Source organism: Onychomys torridus, chromosome 22, assembly GCF_903995425.1.
Source record: "Onychomys torridus chromosome 22, mOncTor1.1, whole genome shotgun sequence".
NCBI lineage: Eukaryota > Metazoa > Chordata > Mammalia > Rodentia > Cricetidae > Onychomys > Onychomys torridus.
The window spans coordinates 6,319,445-6,335,463 of record NC_050464.1 but is presented as its reverse complement, the minus strand read 5'-3'; the positions used below and the strand labels follow the sequence as shown (position 1 = coordinate 6,335,463).

Genomic DNA, 16,019 nt, shown 5'->3' with positions numbered 1-16,019 from the left:
CCAAACCCGACGACCTGAGCAGTCTCTAGAATCTACAGGACAAAAGGAGAACCAACCTGGCAAGTTGTCTTTGACCTCTACATTTGTACTGTGGAATGCAAACACCTTCCCCCAAATATATATAATCAAAACAGGTTTAAGAAGTTGGAGAGACCCGGGTGGTGGTGGTGCACGTCTTTTATCCCAGCACTCAGGAGGCAGAGCCAGATGATCTCTGTTAGTTCGAGGCCAGCCTGTTCTATAGAGTGAGATCCAGGACAGGCACCAAAACTACACAGAGAAACCCTGTCTCCAAAACCGTGCCTCCTCCCCACCCCCCGCCCCCTCCAAAAACAGAAGTTGGAGAGATGGCTCAGCAGCTAAGAGTACTATAGCTCCTCTTCCAGAGGACCAAAGAACTCTTCCAAAGTTCAGTTCCCAACATCCACACAGCAGCTCAGTCTGTTACTCCAGTTCCAGAGGATTCAACAGCTCCACACAGACATATATACAGGCCAAACTCCAACGCACATAAAATACATACATAGGTTTAAAAAGTGATTAAATAAAAAGGCATCTAGAAAGTATCCAATCTAAAGCTAGGCATGGTAGCACACACCTTTAAATGGCTGTGAGCCACATGTGGGTGCTGGACGCTGGACCCAGGTCTTCTGCAGGAGCAGCCAATGCTCTTAACTGCTGAGTCATCTCTCCAGCTCCCTTTGGTTTTTCCACTGTGTTTTATTTATTTTGAGATAGGTTCTCACTATGTAGCCTTGGATTCATGTAGATCAGGCTAGCCTCGAATTCAGAGACGCCTCTGCCTCCTTGGTGCTGCAGTAACTGACCAACCCTTTTGTTCTGGCAGGAACCCCCACAACCTGGGTATGGGCAACACTGGACACCCTACCTTATCAGAAAGAGGTGTGCAGATGGGGACTGGCAGGTCAGGCACCAGCCAATTAGAACCTTGCAAGGGTCTAATGCCCACCAGGGCAAGGTCTTCAGGAAGGCAAGGGTCCTGGCAGCCATTCCTAAACAATGGCTAGCAGAGCGGTCAGTTAGGGCACACACACCATGCTGCTGGGATAAAGTGTGGTGGCAGGGGTTCATGCACTACAGTCTGATAGACTCGGGTCTCAAACCAGAACGCTCAATGTAGACCAGACTAGCTTCACGTCAGAGCTCTTTTTCCTTTTTTGGTGTGTGTCTGTATGTGGTTGTTGCTGCTGCATATGGATATGTGTATCTATCTGTACATAAACAGAGGAGCATGTGGGAGCCCGTTTTTGGGTTCCTCGTGGCTTTACCCAGCAGGTCCTAACAGGCCTGCGTGCAGGTATTTGGGATGCTCTGCACTTGGCTGTGCTGGGGGGGGGGGGGTGTCTTTTGCTCCACCCCTTGGTGTCTCCATAAATACCCTGAGGCAGAGACAGTCAGAGCCCCTTGGAAAAGGTTCCAGGCCCTCTGGAAGCTATCCTATATTTTCTATCTGTTTATCTCTGCACTATAAATCCTTCTATCTAATATTTCCTGCTGCTCACACTCAAAAAAACTCTGGGGAGCTGTGGGGTTGGTGGGTAAATGCCCTACAGAATGGCGCCATGAATAGGAACTAAAGACAAAAAAAGGGGAAAAGAAAAAAAAATGGGGGACTAAAGAAAAAAGAAAAGAAAGGGGACTAAAGACAAAGTAATAGGGACTAAAGACAAAGGAAAATAATAGTTTTATTACAGAGTTTTTGGTGAAAGTGTGAGTCAGCCCTGCCAGTGGAAAGTGGCATGTCAGTGTTATGGAATAATATATATATATATATATATATATATATATATATATATATATATATATATTATTGAGGGGCAGGGGTTTTATCCTCGAGAAAAGGAAAACGGACTGGAAGGATGTCCAATGCTGCAGCACAAAATTCTCTTCTGTCAAAATTTTCTATCTTCTATCCCTTTCTCAATTTCTATCTGTGAAAAATATAAGGCATAGTGTAATAATATAGTATAGGAAAACTTAGAAATGTAAGATTGTGTAGAAAAATTTAAGATAACTAAAAGCAACTAGACAGAAAAACTCTTCAATTTTCTAACTTGGGGGCTATGAACGCAAACTGGGGAAGAAAAAAATCTTTAAGCTTTATGGGTAGTGAAAAAGCTCTTCTTTGAGCTTATGGGGAAGAAAAAGTTTCCTATGGAAGCTTTTGTCCTGGGGACAGCTGAAATGCTAAGTCCAAGCTGCAGGAGGAAGTGATTTCTCCCTGAGGCAAAAATGAGGGTGTAAGAAGTCAAAAAGTTTAAAGTTCAGAAGTTTTGGGAAAAGTTGGTCTTTCTCTCTCCTGGGGAAAAAAAATCTTTCTCTTAAACTATAAAGCTTTTCTTGGAAAATTTGGGGGGGGGGATCTCTCTAAAAACAAACAAACAAACAAACAAAAAACCTTAATCTTTCTCTCTTAAAAAACTTAAAAACTAAAGCCTTTAACTCTCAGAAGGACAAATTAGAATCACCTGTGATTAGCTCTAAGGGAAAACAACAAACCTCTTAAGACAGCTAAACCTCTCTAACTTCTCTTTCAAGCTTTAAAAATCCTCCCTGCAATGCAGGAGGTAGGGATGGAGTTCCACAAACCTCTTCTAAGGTCTGTCTCTTCAAGCTAGTAAAAGACAATGAGTCAAAGTCCCCTGAGGGAAACACTTTGAAGAGTAAGGATGAAGAGCTACAGAGAGCCCAAAAAGGCAGGAAACCTTACCAGAGAAAAACAAAACAGCCAAGCTTTTCAGTTACCCCTGAGCTGAGGCATCAAGGGTTATGTTTCTGAGTGAGCGTTTCAGAAGGAAAAGGTGCTCCTAATCCTCCTGAGGCAAAGACCCCCTGAAGAGATACAAACTCTGTAAGCATGGTATCCTCGCTTCTGACCATAATCCAGAGGTGACTGGCCAGCATCTGAGTTGGAGTGCATGTCTGGAATACTAGGGTTCCTGCAGTTGCAAACTTCCTGGAGCACAGAGCTGAGGCAGGAAGGTGCAGGACCAGGGGAAGATTGCTAATGAACAAGGCTAAAGCCGGTGGGAACGGCACAATTGTCTGCTTTCCTACAAGTCCCGGGTTCATAGGTCCACAGCTGCAAAAAGAAATCTGAGAAAAGCTTTCCTACCAGAGAAAAGACCTTTCTGGGAAAGCAGTGAAGCTGAACTGTGTGTGAAGCAGTTGTGCTGCTGAGTCTGAACGCTGTCTGGGGAAAGAGCCCAGCCAGGGCAGAACACAACTATCCAGGAGTAAAGCTTTCTTCTCTGTCAGAGAAAGCATCTCTTTGAGAAAAGCTTTGTTTCAACTGAGTCCCGTGAGATGAGGGAGTATAGCCCTGAGGGGTGACTGCCTCTGGCCTAAGCTCTGTCCTTGAGCACCCAGACAAGCAAATGCAACCCACTGGGGGACTGGGCCAGCTATCCTAATGTGAGCTTAGATATGGCAAAAACCTCCCTTGCTAAGCTTTATTTATGAACACAAAACTCAGACACCCCCCCCCCCAAACAGAAATGGACTAAAACCCCTACCTTCAGAAGCAAAAAAGCTGTCACCGTGTCGTTGGGAAATGTTTCTGGGTAGAAGAGATAAATCGAGACTAAACTGGGAACTGTCTGGGAGAAAGACTCTGAAGAAACCGAAGGGACATAATCCTCCGCAGAAAATGCATGACCTGAAAAAGCTGCTAGAATTTGAGGCAGATTCGGGGGGAGGAAAAAAAAGCCCCTACCTCCAAAGGCAGCTAGGAGAGGTAGAGAGTGGCAGACAGATATGGGGGGGGGGGGCAAAATGAGAATAAAATCAGTGGGAGAAAATCTCCCCAAAGGAGCCATGGGAAAGCTGTTGTAAATGTTTCTGTTGTTCCACTGACTGGCTAAGGCAAACACAAGCCCCGAGGAAAGCTGCTATCAGGAATGCCATCCTCAATGCCAGCTAACCGAGGCAGGTGTGGTTCTGATGGGGCCAGTGTCTAATGAAAGGAGACACCTGTTAAAGCCAGCTGAGGAGAGAAGAGAACTCAATGTCCCATAATTAAAAACTTAAAAATCTTGGTTCAAACCTCCCGGGCAAGAATTTGTAAGCAAGTCTGGTAAAAGAGAACTGGAGGTTAACTCCCAGACCCAAAAAGAAGCATGGGAAATGGAGTCCATAAACTAGCTCTTAACAGTGAGCTGTTGAAGAGAAATGCATTCTGGGAAATGTAGTTTTTCAGCTAAAGATGACGATACTGTCCAAAAACTTTTCAGCTCAAAATGAAGTTTCTTCTCAAAGCAATGCTAGAAAGCTTAATCTTATCTCTTGAGAACTCAGATCAGAAAAAAACCTACCTATAAGAGCAAACAAGCCACTTTAAAATCCTTAAAACAAGGGAAAGCAGTTTATACACTGAACGTAGTCTTAGCTATGAAGAAACTTATGTTGAAATTTAAAAAGTTCTTTGCCTTTTGAACAAACTGCCTGTAATGAATAATTCCTTTGCAAATCTAATAAGGAGACAAGGAAACAGGTATTCAAAAAGTAATAACTGCTTTATAGATGGGAAACAAACTTCAGAAAATCTAGCTGTCTTACAAAAGAGTTGCTTCACCTGAACGTTCCTTATAAGAAATCAATGCTAAATATAACAGCAGCTAATAATATCAGAAGTTAAAGCTAATGAAGTGAAAATACCAAATCCTGAAAATGCTTTTTCTCAGGGTAAGCTAATGAAAGACATGTTTCATGAAAGAACATCTATGTTCTTGACTCCTTTGAATAGTAACAGTTTTGATGAAAATATTGGAACTAACAACAATCAAGTCAAAATGTTTCAACAAATTCAAGACACTATTCCACAAAAGAAAGCTGCCATGATTTGTGGGCCATATTAGAGCTCACTCCGATCTTCCTGGTCCTTTAGCTGAGGGTAATGCAATGGCTGATAAGTTAACCAAGATAGTAGCATTATCCCAAATGGAAATGGCTCAACAGTCACATACTCTTCATCATCAAAATAGTAAAAGCTTAAGAAAGCAATTCAATCTTACCGAAGAAGCAGCTCCTCAAATAGTTAAATGATGTGGGATACTTAGGGGTAAATCCTCAAGGTCTTCTTCCTAATCATCTATGGCAAATGGATGTTACTCATATTGCAGAATTTGGCAAATCAAAAAATATATATATGTGACCAGTGACACTTATTCAGGATGTTTAATGGCTAGTGTACAACCTGGGGAAGCTACAAAACATGTAATTGTGCACTGCTTGAAGTGTTTTTCATATATGTGTATACCAAAAATTATTAAAACTGATAATGGTTCTGGATATAGTAGTAAGGCATTTCAACAATTTTGTACCCAACGGGAAATCATACATAAAACAGGGATTCCTTATGATCCTCAGGGACAAGGTACTGTAGAAAGGGCTCATAGCAGTCTTAAAATACAACTTCAAAAAATAAATCATGCTCTTTTTGTTCTGAACTTTTTGAATATGGATGTCCGTGAGCAGTCTGCCGCAGATAGATTTTGGCACAGTGGCATCCACGCGACTTTTGCCCAAGTGAAATGGAAAGATCCCTGCTCAGGATTATGGAAGGATTCCGATTCTATGTTAATATGGGGTCGAGGACATGTTTGTGTTTTTTCACAGAGGAGAATGAACTTGGTGGTTACCGGCATGTCTGGTAAGGAGCGTGGAACTAAGGAAGGTCAGCTCCAATGCCGTTCCTATAAAGGACCAGAATGAAAGTGACTCCATCAGTGTTCCTGAGGGTTCGTCACTAGTTAATGCAAACAGGGAGGAAACAGAGTTCCGGGCTGTGCCGCTTTTGGCTTTACTAGCTCCTTTAGAAAAATACTTTACATCACCTAATAGCTGTGCAGTATTTTGCGAAGAGCTTTACAGCAGCTAAATATGGTAATATCACCCTCAGCATGAAGTGAAGTTTTTGGTAGAACAAACCAAAAAAGTACTGCTGCAGTAGAAATGTTTGTCTGAATTGAAGCACTTAGGGGAGCTATTATGAATTTAGGTGAAGGGACAGCCTCTAGTTAAAAACCATTTACCGCTGGCATCTCTGCCGGTTCTGGAATGGCTGAAAGAACTTGGCAACTTTGGGGTGTGGCTTCGTCCCAAGAATGTTTGTCCTCTAGCAACAACTATCACAACTCTATAACGACAACACTCACTAAATCCCAGTATAGCAAAGCAGACTATAAACTCTAAACTTTAGAAATGATGTATGTACTTCCTGTCTAGTTAAGAGAATCTTTCTAATAGAGATCGTGATGATAATTAAGAGTAAGAAGCAGAAAAAGATGAAAAGATATGTGAGTTTGTAGAAGTTATTCTGTTAGATCTGTGTTAAGAAATCTTTAGGTGTTTGCTAAGTTAAGATATGCTAATGGTAGCCCTATGTAAGTTTGTAAAATAGATCTATAGAGTTCCTTTAAGAATATAAACTTGTGTGCCGGGTGGTGGTGGCACACGCCTGTAATCCCAGCACTCGGGAGGCAGAAGCAGATGGATCTCTGTGAGTTCAAGGCCAGCCTGGTCTACAAAGTGAGTTCCAGGAAAGGTGCAAAGCTACAGAGAAACCCTGTCTTGAAAAAACAAAACAAAACAAAACAAGCTTTTATATATATATAAAAGCTTGCAAGAAGTATCTAAGGTAGTCTTAAAAAGCTTGTAAGAAGTAAAGATGCTAGTTGTAAATGTAAGTTTAAATAAGAAATAAGAAGATGGAATGAATATAAGAAGTATATACGAAGTAATAAGAAATATATTTGCTAAAGTAGTTCTATAATTCCTTAAGGAGCATAAATAAGTAGATGTGAGTCATTATATGTGAGTCTTTAAAAAATGTGTAAATGTTGAATGTGAGTCTAAATGCTTTGCACAAAATATGTTATATGTGAGTTTGTATATAAAAAAAAAAAAGTGTAAATGTTAAGTGTGAGTCTATTCTTAATGTACATGGTAAAAGAACCTGAGACACAGAAGACAGTGTCCTAGTAGCCTGCAAAGCAGGCAGTCTGAATGGTTTCAAAAGCTCCAGAAGCCACTAAGAAGCTAAGAATGATAGATGCCAGAACCAGCACAACAAGGCATCCACAGCTGAGATCTGTGGAAAATCAACGCAACACAGAAAAACCTGAGCTAACATCAAAAACGGTGCGGTTTAGAATACTACTGTACCTACAAAGGTCTCTGTGAAAACGAAAGTTGCAGAGACGCTTGTTTGAACTAAAACTGTTAACTGCAAAAAGTTTTGGTTGTAAAACGTCTCTTCATATTTGGAAGTCTGATACCAGCATTTACTTTTTTTTTTGAAGTTTCTGAACTTAAAATAATGAGATAAAATTATAAAAAGATTTTGGTTATGGATTTCTTTATCTTTTCAAGGCTAGTACCAGAATTTATCAACTGAATTTTGGGACTTAAGAAATGAAATGAACAATAGTGATTTCATTGCAATGGGATAGTTGAGTTCACTTATAGTAATAACCTAGGAACTGTTTTCTAGAGTTATTTGTGTTAAAAATGGAACTGTTTAAATGGAAAAGTTTGGGTTTTCTAACTAGGCTTGAGACTTTGCTTAAAAAGTTATAAAGAAAAGGAAGAGTTAATATTCCTTAGTCTATTTAATTTAAAAAATATTTTCTTGTTGTTTGAGTGAATTAATATCATGTTTTGTTAGTAAGAAAAGCAAATGGGACTACTTTAAAGTGTAAAGAGTTTTATTAAGAAACTGCTTTTGGACTGTTAATGGTTAGATTGAGAATATTGCTTTTTGATATGGGTTTATAGGAATTGTATAAGTTTGGGTTTCTTCTAACTAGGTTTGAGATTTTGTTTAAAAAATTACAAAGAAAAGGAGGAGTTAGGAGTGAATTAAGGTTGAATTATGTTTGCGAAAATTATGTTTAACTTATTGGTATTAATGCACCCTGGTTTTGTGGAGTTAATACTTAAGTTTGATGTGAATACATCAGAAGTTTTTCCTATGTTCTGTTAGCAAGAAAATTCAAATAGTTCTATTAAGAGTTAAAGTTGTAAGACTGAGAAAATTGTTAACTATATATAGAACCATATATGCTAATTCAAATGGTTCTGTTAAGAGTTTGCTTTGAGTTGTAAGATTGGGAGAATTGTGACTATGTATAACAATATTTATGTTAACCTGTTAATGGTAATAATGAAGCTAAGGGATTCTTTAAGTTTGTAGTTGTCTTAGAGTTTTTGGTTTAAAGAGGGCCTGATGCAGCTAAAGACTGCTATAGTCACCTTGGACCTAATCCAAAAGAGAAATGCCATCTTTACCATCCTCTACTCCTATACTGGGAGGTGTAACAGTTATGGAGATTGTTGTAAGCTATCAATAATGAGTTATTTTTTATATATTAAGAAAGGGGGACCTGTAGGAGCCTGTTTTTGGGTTCCTTGTGGCCTTACCCAGCAGGTCCGCATAGAGGATGATTAAGGCCATAGGCCTGAGTGCAGGTGTCTGAAATGGTCTGCACTTGGCTGTGCTGGGGGAGGAGTACCACCCCCTTGGTGTCTCTATGAATACCCTGGGGCAGAGACAGTCAGGCTGTTGGAAAAGGTTCCAGGCCCTCTCGAGGCTATCCTTTATTTTTTATTTGTTTATCTCTGCACTATAAATCCTTCTATCTAATATTTCCTGCTGCTCCCACTCAAGAAAACTCTGGGGAGCTGTGGGGCTGGTGGGTAAACGCCCCACAGGAGCAGAGGCCAGAGGCGAGCATCAGGTGTCCTGTTGTATCACTCTCTGCCTTATTCTCTGAGATGGGGTCTCTCACTCAACTTGGCACAGCAGCCAGCAAGACACAGCAATTCTCATGTCACTGTTGCCCACAGAGCTAGGGTCACAGTGCTCAGGGCCACATCCATCTTTCTGCACGAGTTCTAGGGATTTGAACTTAGGTCCTTACGTATTTATATAGCAAGCGCTCTTACCTATTGAGTCATCTCTGTAGCCCTAAATCCCAGCTCTTAGTGGCTGTGGGAATCACAGGAAAGTTATAAATGTCTGTGAGCCTCAGTTCCCTCACCTGCAAAAAGGGGCTGGCAGTGCCTTGAAGAAGCAATTCAGGAAGTATGCAACACAAACAGGCATTAGTATTGATAGGTTCATTCTATGCTTTCTTTATATCATGCTACTGCTTCAAAATTCTTTGCAGAGGGACAACCTTGTTCTGCAAAGTAGCTGGGAATCTTCTTGAAATGTATATCTGGATACAGGATATCTGAACAAGGCTGCTGCCAAGCAGTGGTGAACACAATAGATTAGCAGAGCTTGGAAAAATAAGACACAAAAGCATCCATGGCAGCAATACCAACACCCACTCCCCACATGATTGGAAGGGTCACCTCTGGGGGATCTGAGATAGGATTAGAATATACCTCTCACTTTGGGACTAAGTGTACATTCCTGGGTTGTACCTATAGAGATGCCAAGTAGAGAAGGAGCCTGAGGGATGGGCTGAACACACACCCCGGTGAACGTACCGTGATGGTCAGGAACCCCAAAATGAGAGGGTCTGAGCAGGAGTGGTTTGGGCTGGCTGTGCCTTCACTAGTGGGGCAGCATTTCCACAAGCTTCCCTTCCATGTTGTCCACAAGATGGAGGAAGAGCATACTCCATAGTGATTACCACGAAGGCCAGAAGATGGCAGATATAAAAACATCTGGCACAGTGGGCTGGAGAGAAGGCTCAGCAGTTAAGAGAGTATATTGCTCTTTTAGAGGACCTGAGTATGGATTCCTGCATCCGCTTCAAGTGGCTCACAAAAGGCTATATAGCTCCAGTTCCAGGTGACCCCTTTCTGGCCTCCTGCACACATACATATAATTTAAAAACAAAAACCAAACAAAGCTAACCCTGGCACCAGGCAGGGCAGAAAGGCAAGACTGACCTGCACGGCTTGCCGGAATCCTGCCTTCTTGTCCTGGATGCAGCCCATGAGCAGGAAACAGAAGGTCTCCTCTGTGACTGCATGCCCTTTGTGGATAATTTCCTGGGCAAAAGAAGAAGGCAGTCTCACTCAGAACCAATGGCAAGGCCCAGACCGGGTGGTGTCTGATCTGGTTCAGTATCAGGTCATGCATCTCTAAGGAATAGGTACCAGGATATAGCACTGGGACCAGTTAGAACCACCAGGTCCTAAGTGAAGCGCCCAACCACTGCGCTGCTATCCCCAGGCCTGTCTTCCCAGCTCTGCTCCTAGACTCAGTAGCATCTGCAAAGCTGACACCAGAAGCCACTGTACTTGAGGCCCTGGAGTCACAGGACTGGTTTCAAGACCCACTACCACCATCAGTCAACCATGGGCATGGACAAGGCTCTGAGTTTCTCAGCCTCAGTTTCCTCATCTGCGCAAGGACACACCTTCTAGGACATCTGAACAACCCTTTAACCATGTAGGGACTGTACAGGGTGAGTATGATCCCCACTAGCCTCTTCAGTTTCAAGCTAGGAAAGACCTCCTAAGACACTTCTACCTCCCAGAAACTCTTGTCCTGGACACTCAGCACAGAGACTCCCTTTCCACCACCATCCTCTAGACAGCCCGCCACTGTCACACTGAGGCCATACAAAGCTAGGTCATATTGGATATGTGTGCAAACCCCAGCATAAAGCACGGGCTGTCTCAGCTTTCCTGAACATTCCAGGTGAAGAGAGACAGATAATCTCTCTCTCACTTGTCCCAAGGGCCTGACATCAAAGAGCTGGAAGAAGGGAAGTCCCCACCTTGAAGATATCAAGGCACATTCTGAGGTCTGCACACTTGGCGGCCACCTTCAGCAGGGCATGGTATGTTTTCAGGTGGAGCTGGAAGTTTCTGGCCTGGAGCTGCCGTCGGAGCTTCAGCGCACTCTGCAGGGCAGAGTGCTTCCAGGGGGACTCTGCACAGACGTTGAACAGAGCTGTGTATGTGGCATCTGAGGGCTCCAGGCCTCTCTTCTTCATCTGTTGAGATGGGAGAAGCCGGATACAGAGATCACTGCCACTTTGAAGGACCCGAGAGAGGTCTGTTACCACATCCAACTATGGCAGAAGCTAAGATCGACTCAAGTGGCACCTCATATACAGTATTCAAACTCCCAACTCAACCAGAGGGACTATGAAAACTGAGCCCTTACTCTTGGAAATGCTAACAGGAATCCATCTTTCTGAGGTACCTGAAAGAATATTCTAGAGCTGGTGTACTTGTATCAGGAGCTTCTGATGGCCCTATCCTGAGGCCTGACCAGCTCACCCTGACTGTCTAGGGGACATAGAGTGGGTCTGTTCTGGGAAAGGGGGACGAGTGCTCACTAACTGAGAGCTCATGAGCCAGTGAGCTCTCCTCAGAAACCGAGGATGAGATCGTTTAGAAGGTCGTTACAATGACTAATGGACCTACAATGGACTTTCAGAAGTGCAGTTTTGTCAGCCATGTTGACATCTTAGCTCTCAGGAGGCAGAGGCAGGCATGAGTTCAAGGCCAGCCTGGTCTACAGAGTGAGTTCAGGTCAGCCAAGGCTACATGGTAAGGCCGTTTCAAAAAACAAAAAAAAAAAGAAGTACAGATTCTCTGTTTGCACTGGCCACAGACTGTGAGGACGGGGGTAATGACCAAATAAGAGGACTAGGGTTAGCAAGATGCCGGAGTGAGGACTCCCTTAGCTTCTGGCTCAGGAGAAGATGGGTTGTCTCTTGTTTGGGTCTGCAGCTGTCCAAGGTAAGGCTCTTTCTTGATTCATAAAGGAAACAGAAACAGGGTTTGTGTGTGAGCAACTGCTGGGGTCTGTAGAGAGGAACACGGAGTAACTGGGCATGGTAGCAGAGCAATAAGGGGACATGTGGGTTTCTAGTAGCCCAAGCATATGAAGAAGCATGTCTCTGTCACCTCACTTATTTCCCCAAGAAAAACTCAATTCAGATTCAATGTCGACAAGCCTATGTCATCTGCCGACAGTGACACTATGCTCAGGATGAGCCTTGGGCCTATCCTGACCCACACTCACGTCATTATAGAGCTTGAAGGCCTTCCTCAGGTAGCCGACGCGCCCGCAGCCTCCGATCAGCACTGTATAGTTGCACTCCAGAGGCTGCAAACGTTCCTCCTTCAGCATCTGCCTCTCCAACAGATCCAGGGCCTCCGCCAGCTAGGGGAAGAACCAACAGAAGAGACCTTTAACAAGCCAGGGAGAGCGGGGCATACAATTGGCAAGAGGCTCCAAGCAATTCTAGGCTACACAGCATGTTTTAGAACAGCCTGGGACTCATAAAACGTTGTCTCCAAACAAAAACCTGAACAAAAACCAAAGGCCCCACAGCAGAGGGTGGGAGGTAGAGGACCTTCTGACATGGTACAAGCCAACAGCCCTTTCCAACTGCAAACTTCTGCCCAAAGTGGCCTTTGCCCCATTTCTAATTTCCTACACCATCCTGTCCCTCAGTACATGCTTTCACTCCTTATTATTTGTTTTTGGTTTTGTTGCTGTTCTGAAGATTAAACCAAATGCCTATAAATGCTTGGCAAATACTATATCACTAAAGTGAATTCCTAGCCCAATTTCCTTTTTTTTAAAAAAAGCAAACAAACAAACAAAACAGTATAACTATGTATACTAGGACTGGTTTCAAATTCAGAGATCTGTCTGTCTCTGTGCTGGGATTAAAGGTGCGTGCCATTATGCTCAGCTCTCATTCCTTTTTGTTATCTGTTCATTCAAATAAAAGGTCCTGCCAGGTTTGGTGGCACACAAAACAAGCTGGGTACAGTGGCACGTGCTAGGAAATCCCAGCACTCACACAGCTAAGGCAGGAAGACTAAACTAGTGGGTGCCAGTCAGCCAGGTGTGCACAGCAAGGCGGTCTTGAAAGAATGGTTGAACTATTGAAATGAGCCAGAGCTGGGGACAGGTCCAGTTGTTAAAAAGAACAAGTCATGGTCCAAGAAAACGTGAGATGGACAAAAAAGACTAGTGGGATTGCCATGTAGTGAGTTAAAGATAGGTACGGGGCTAGCAACATGGTAAAGGTACTTGCAGTGTAAGCTTAGTGACCAGAGTTCAATCCCTGGGCCCCACATAAAGGTGCAAAGGAAGAACCAGATCTACCAAGCTGTCCTTGGCTTCGACGGCACATTCATACATATGCAAAAACAGTAACAGAGATCCAAGGACTGAGCATGAAACACTCCAACCTCAACAACTGAGAAGGCTACACTGCCCCACATAAAACACCAAGCCAGCAGAAAGGAAAACCCTGAGGTTCTCGGACCTTTCCTTCCTTGATCAGACGTCTGCACTGAAAGAAGTACCAGTATGCAGTGTTCCTCCGGCCCTGCCACAGTTTGGGCTCCAGTTCTTCCTCCTCAACACCCTGCTCCTTGAGCCGCAGGTTATACAGCTGGGCTGTTGACTTGTGGAATATTTTCCGAGAGGAGTATTTGTCAGAGAGGGTCCCAAAGCTCTCTTCGTCCTCCTCCTGAGGGGCTGCTGTGAGGAGCTTACTGGAGTCTGAGCAGAGGCTGCTCGCGTTCCTCTGGCTCCCCTGGTGGGAGGGAGAGCTGCAGAAGGCTGCTGACACCTGCCAATGTGGCCACGCCACCCTCAGCTGTGCAAATCCCTCCTTGCCTCCCGTCCATTGGGTAGATCCAAGAAGATCCAAGTGTTGAAGGACAGACAGTCCAATGGGGTGGGGGCCAGAAAAGAGCCGGGAAAGTCTCATGAGGTCTATACTGGCCTTCTTGTGCCACCACGACCTGAAATCAAGAAAAATAAGGAAGTCACATCAGCCTACGTGTAAGAATTGCAAAGAAGAGAGAAGTGTACTGACAAGGTTGACTTAGGAAGCCTCGGCTTAGGCTGGGGGTGGGGAGCTCTTGATTGGTAGAAGACAATTAGAACAAGGTCATCCTCAGCTACATACCACCTTCAAAGCCAGCCTGGGCTTCTTGGGATTGTCTCAAAATAATAAAAGAAAAAGCTAGGTGTGGTGGCCGGTTAATCTCAGCACTTGGGAGGCAGAGTTCTGAGCTAATTAGTGCTATAGAAATCCCCTGCCTCAAAAACACAACAACAACGAGGGCCCCAGCCTGTCTCAGCAGATGACGGTGCTTTCTGCCATGCTTGATGACCTGGGTTTGATCGCTGAACCTACTTGGTAGAAGCTGTGGTGAAAGCTATTCTCTGACCTACACACATGTGCTGTGTGATGCACACATAAATCAATGTGCTTAAAAAATGCACAGGAGTTCAAAGGTAGCCTCGGCTACAAGTAAGACCAGGCTATATGAGACCCTGTCTCAAAAAACCAAAACCAAACAGTTTTAGGCCTGAAATTCCTGAGGCAGAAGGACTATAAGCATACAAAGGACGGTGGGTGGGTGGGTGGGTGGTGGTGGTGTGTGTGTTTGTAGCTCCATGGTAAACTCTTCTCTAGCATGCAAGAGGTTCTAGGTTCAATCCTCAAAAATACACACAGGGTATGGTGGTGCACTTCTTTAGTACAAGCACTCAGAGGTCATCACAAGCAGATTTCTCTAAGTTAGAGACCAGCCTAGTCCACATAGGATGAGTTCCAGTTCAGCAAGGGATACAAGGGAGACACTGTCTCAAAACAAAACAAAACTAGCAAACAAAACAACCAGAAAATTATATATGTGCTAATGTATTTTTTTTCTCTTTTGTGGTACTAAAGGTTGAATTTAGAGCTCTACCAATGAGCTATATCTCTAGTTATATATATATTTTCCCCAGACAGGGTCTCTCTGTGTAGCCTTTGTTGGCCTTGAACTCACAGAGATCCATCTGTCTCAGCCTCCAGAGGGCTGGAATTAAAGGTGCCCACCACAACTGTCCAGCAATCTTTTTTACTTTTTGAGACAGGGTCCCACTAAGTAGCCTTGGTTAGCCTTGTCTTATTTTCCTGCTTCGGCCTCACTTCAGTGCTAGGATTACAAGCAAGCATCACTGTGTCTTGAATTTATTGGCTTGTTTATGAATCTGGTGGCATTGGGGCTTCAAATCCAGGGACTTGTGAATCTAAGCTCTCTCACTGAGCTGCATCCTCCCATCCTAACATTCTATTTTTATTAGGTGGGCTAGAGAGTTCAGCCTGCATAGTCTGAACCCTTTAATACAAAATATCAGGATAGCTGTGTGGTGGTGGCTCATGTCTTTAATCCCAGCATTCAGGAGGTAGAGGCAGGCAGATCTTTGTATACATGTAAAATCAGAATAAACTTTTTTTTTCCGAGACAGGATCTCTTTCTATGTAGCTCTGAGTGGAGCTCCATCTGTAGACCAGAGACCTTGAACTCAGAGATCCACCTACCTCTCTGCCTCCCAAGTGCTGGAGTTAAAGGCATGCGCCACCACAGCCCAGCTCAGGATAAACATTTTAAATCTTAGCTCTCCCTCCAGGGTCTCATATAATCCAGGTTGGCCTCGAACTTTCGACTTCCTGCCTCTTGTCACTTATTGGGATTACAAGTATGCGCCGACACTCCGAGTTTGTGTGGTGCTGGGGCTCGAACCGAGGCCTTGGCTCATGTTAGGCAAGCACTTTGCCACCTGAGCCACATCTCAGCCTCCTTAACTGAACTGTAAACCTCTAAATTCCATACATAGAGGCTGTCAACGCCGTAGGGGGACCTGGGACCCGCGGGCCGCCCCAGCCTCCCCTCCCCAGGCTTCCGAGCCTGGCTTTTCTCTTGTGACCGACGCCCCTGGCTTGGAAAGGGTCCCTCGGGTCCAATTTCAGACCTGCTCCCCGGATTCCTATGAGGGTAGAACAGGAACTCACTTAGGGTGTCCTGCGCAGCGAGGTCCCGTGAAGTGCCCTCAGTGTCGTAGGGTCTCGGCCCGGAACTACTTTTTTCCCTTCACTGCGTGCGCCAGAGGCCCCGCGCTGGCGCACGTTGCGTGGCCGCCTCCCAGGTTCTTTCAGATTAAGGCCCAGAGGGGCGTTCGGCTAGCGGCTAGTCAGGCCTGAAGGAAGGGAAGGACTCCG

The 16,019-nt window shown here is 44.2% G+C and overlaps 1 protein-coding gene across 2 annotated transcripts in view; it reads right to left on the bottom strand.

Annotated features, from left to right (window-relative positions):
* The window catches only part of LOC118572459 (ATP synthase subunit f, mitochondrial), a 45,151-nt gene that overhangs the window by 6,600 nt on the left and 22,532 nt on the right, over nt 1-16,019 (bottom strand). Inside the window, exons 1-5 of one of the 2 annotated variants that reach the window (XM_036172098.1) lie at nt 15,813-15,961; nt 13,284-13,767; nt 12,023-12,163; nt 10,764-10,982; nt 9,928-10,029 (exon numbers count right to left, since the gene is read on the bottom strand). In XM_036172098.1, the coding sequence (XP_036027991.1) occupies nt 9,928-10,029; nt 10,764-10,982; nt 12,023-12,163; nt 13,284-13,733 (912 nt within the window). In that variant the 5' untranslated portion in view covers nt 13,734-13,767; nt 15,813-15,961. Of the gene's footprint in view, nt 1-9,927; nt 10,030-10,763; nt 10,983-12,022; nt 12,164-13,283; nt 13,768-15,812; nt 15,962-16,019 lie in introns of those variants that run through there. The other variant, XM_036172101.1, reaches the window with a different exon arrangement.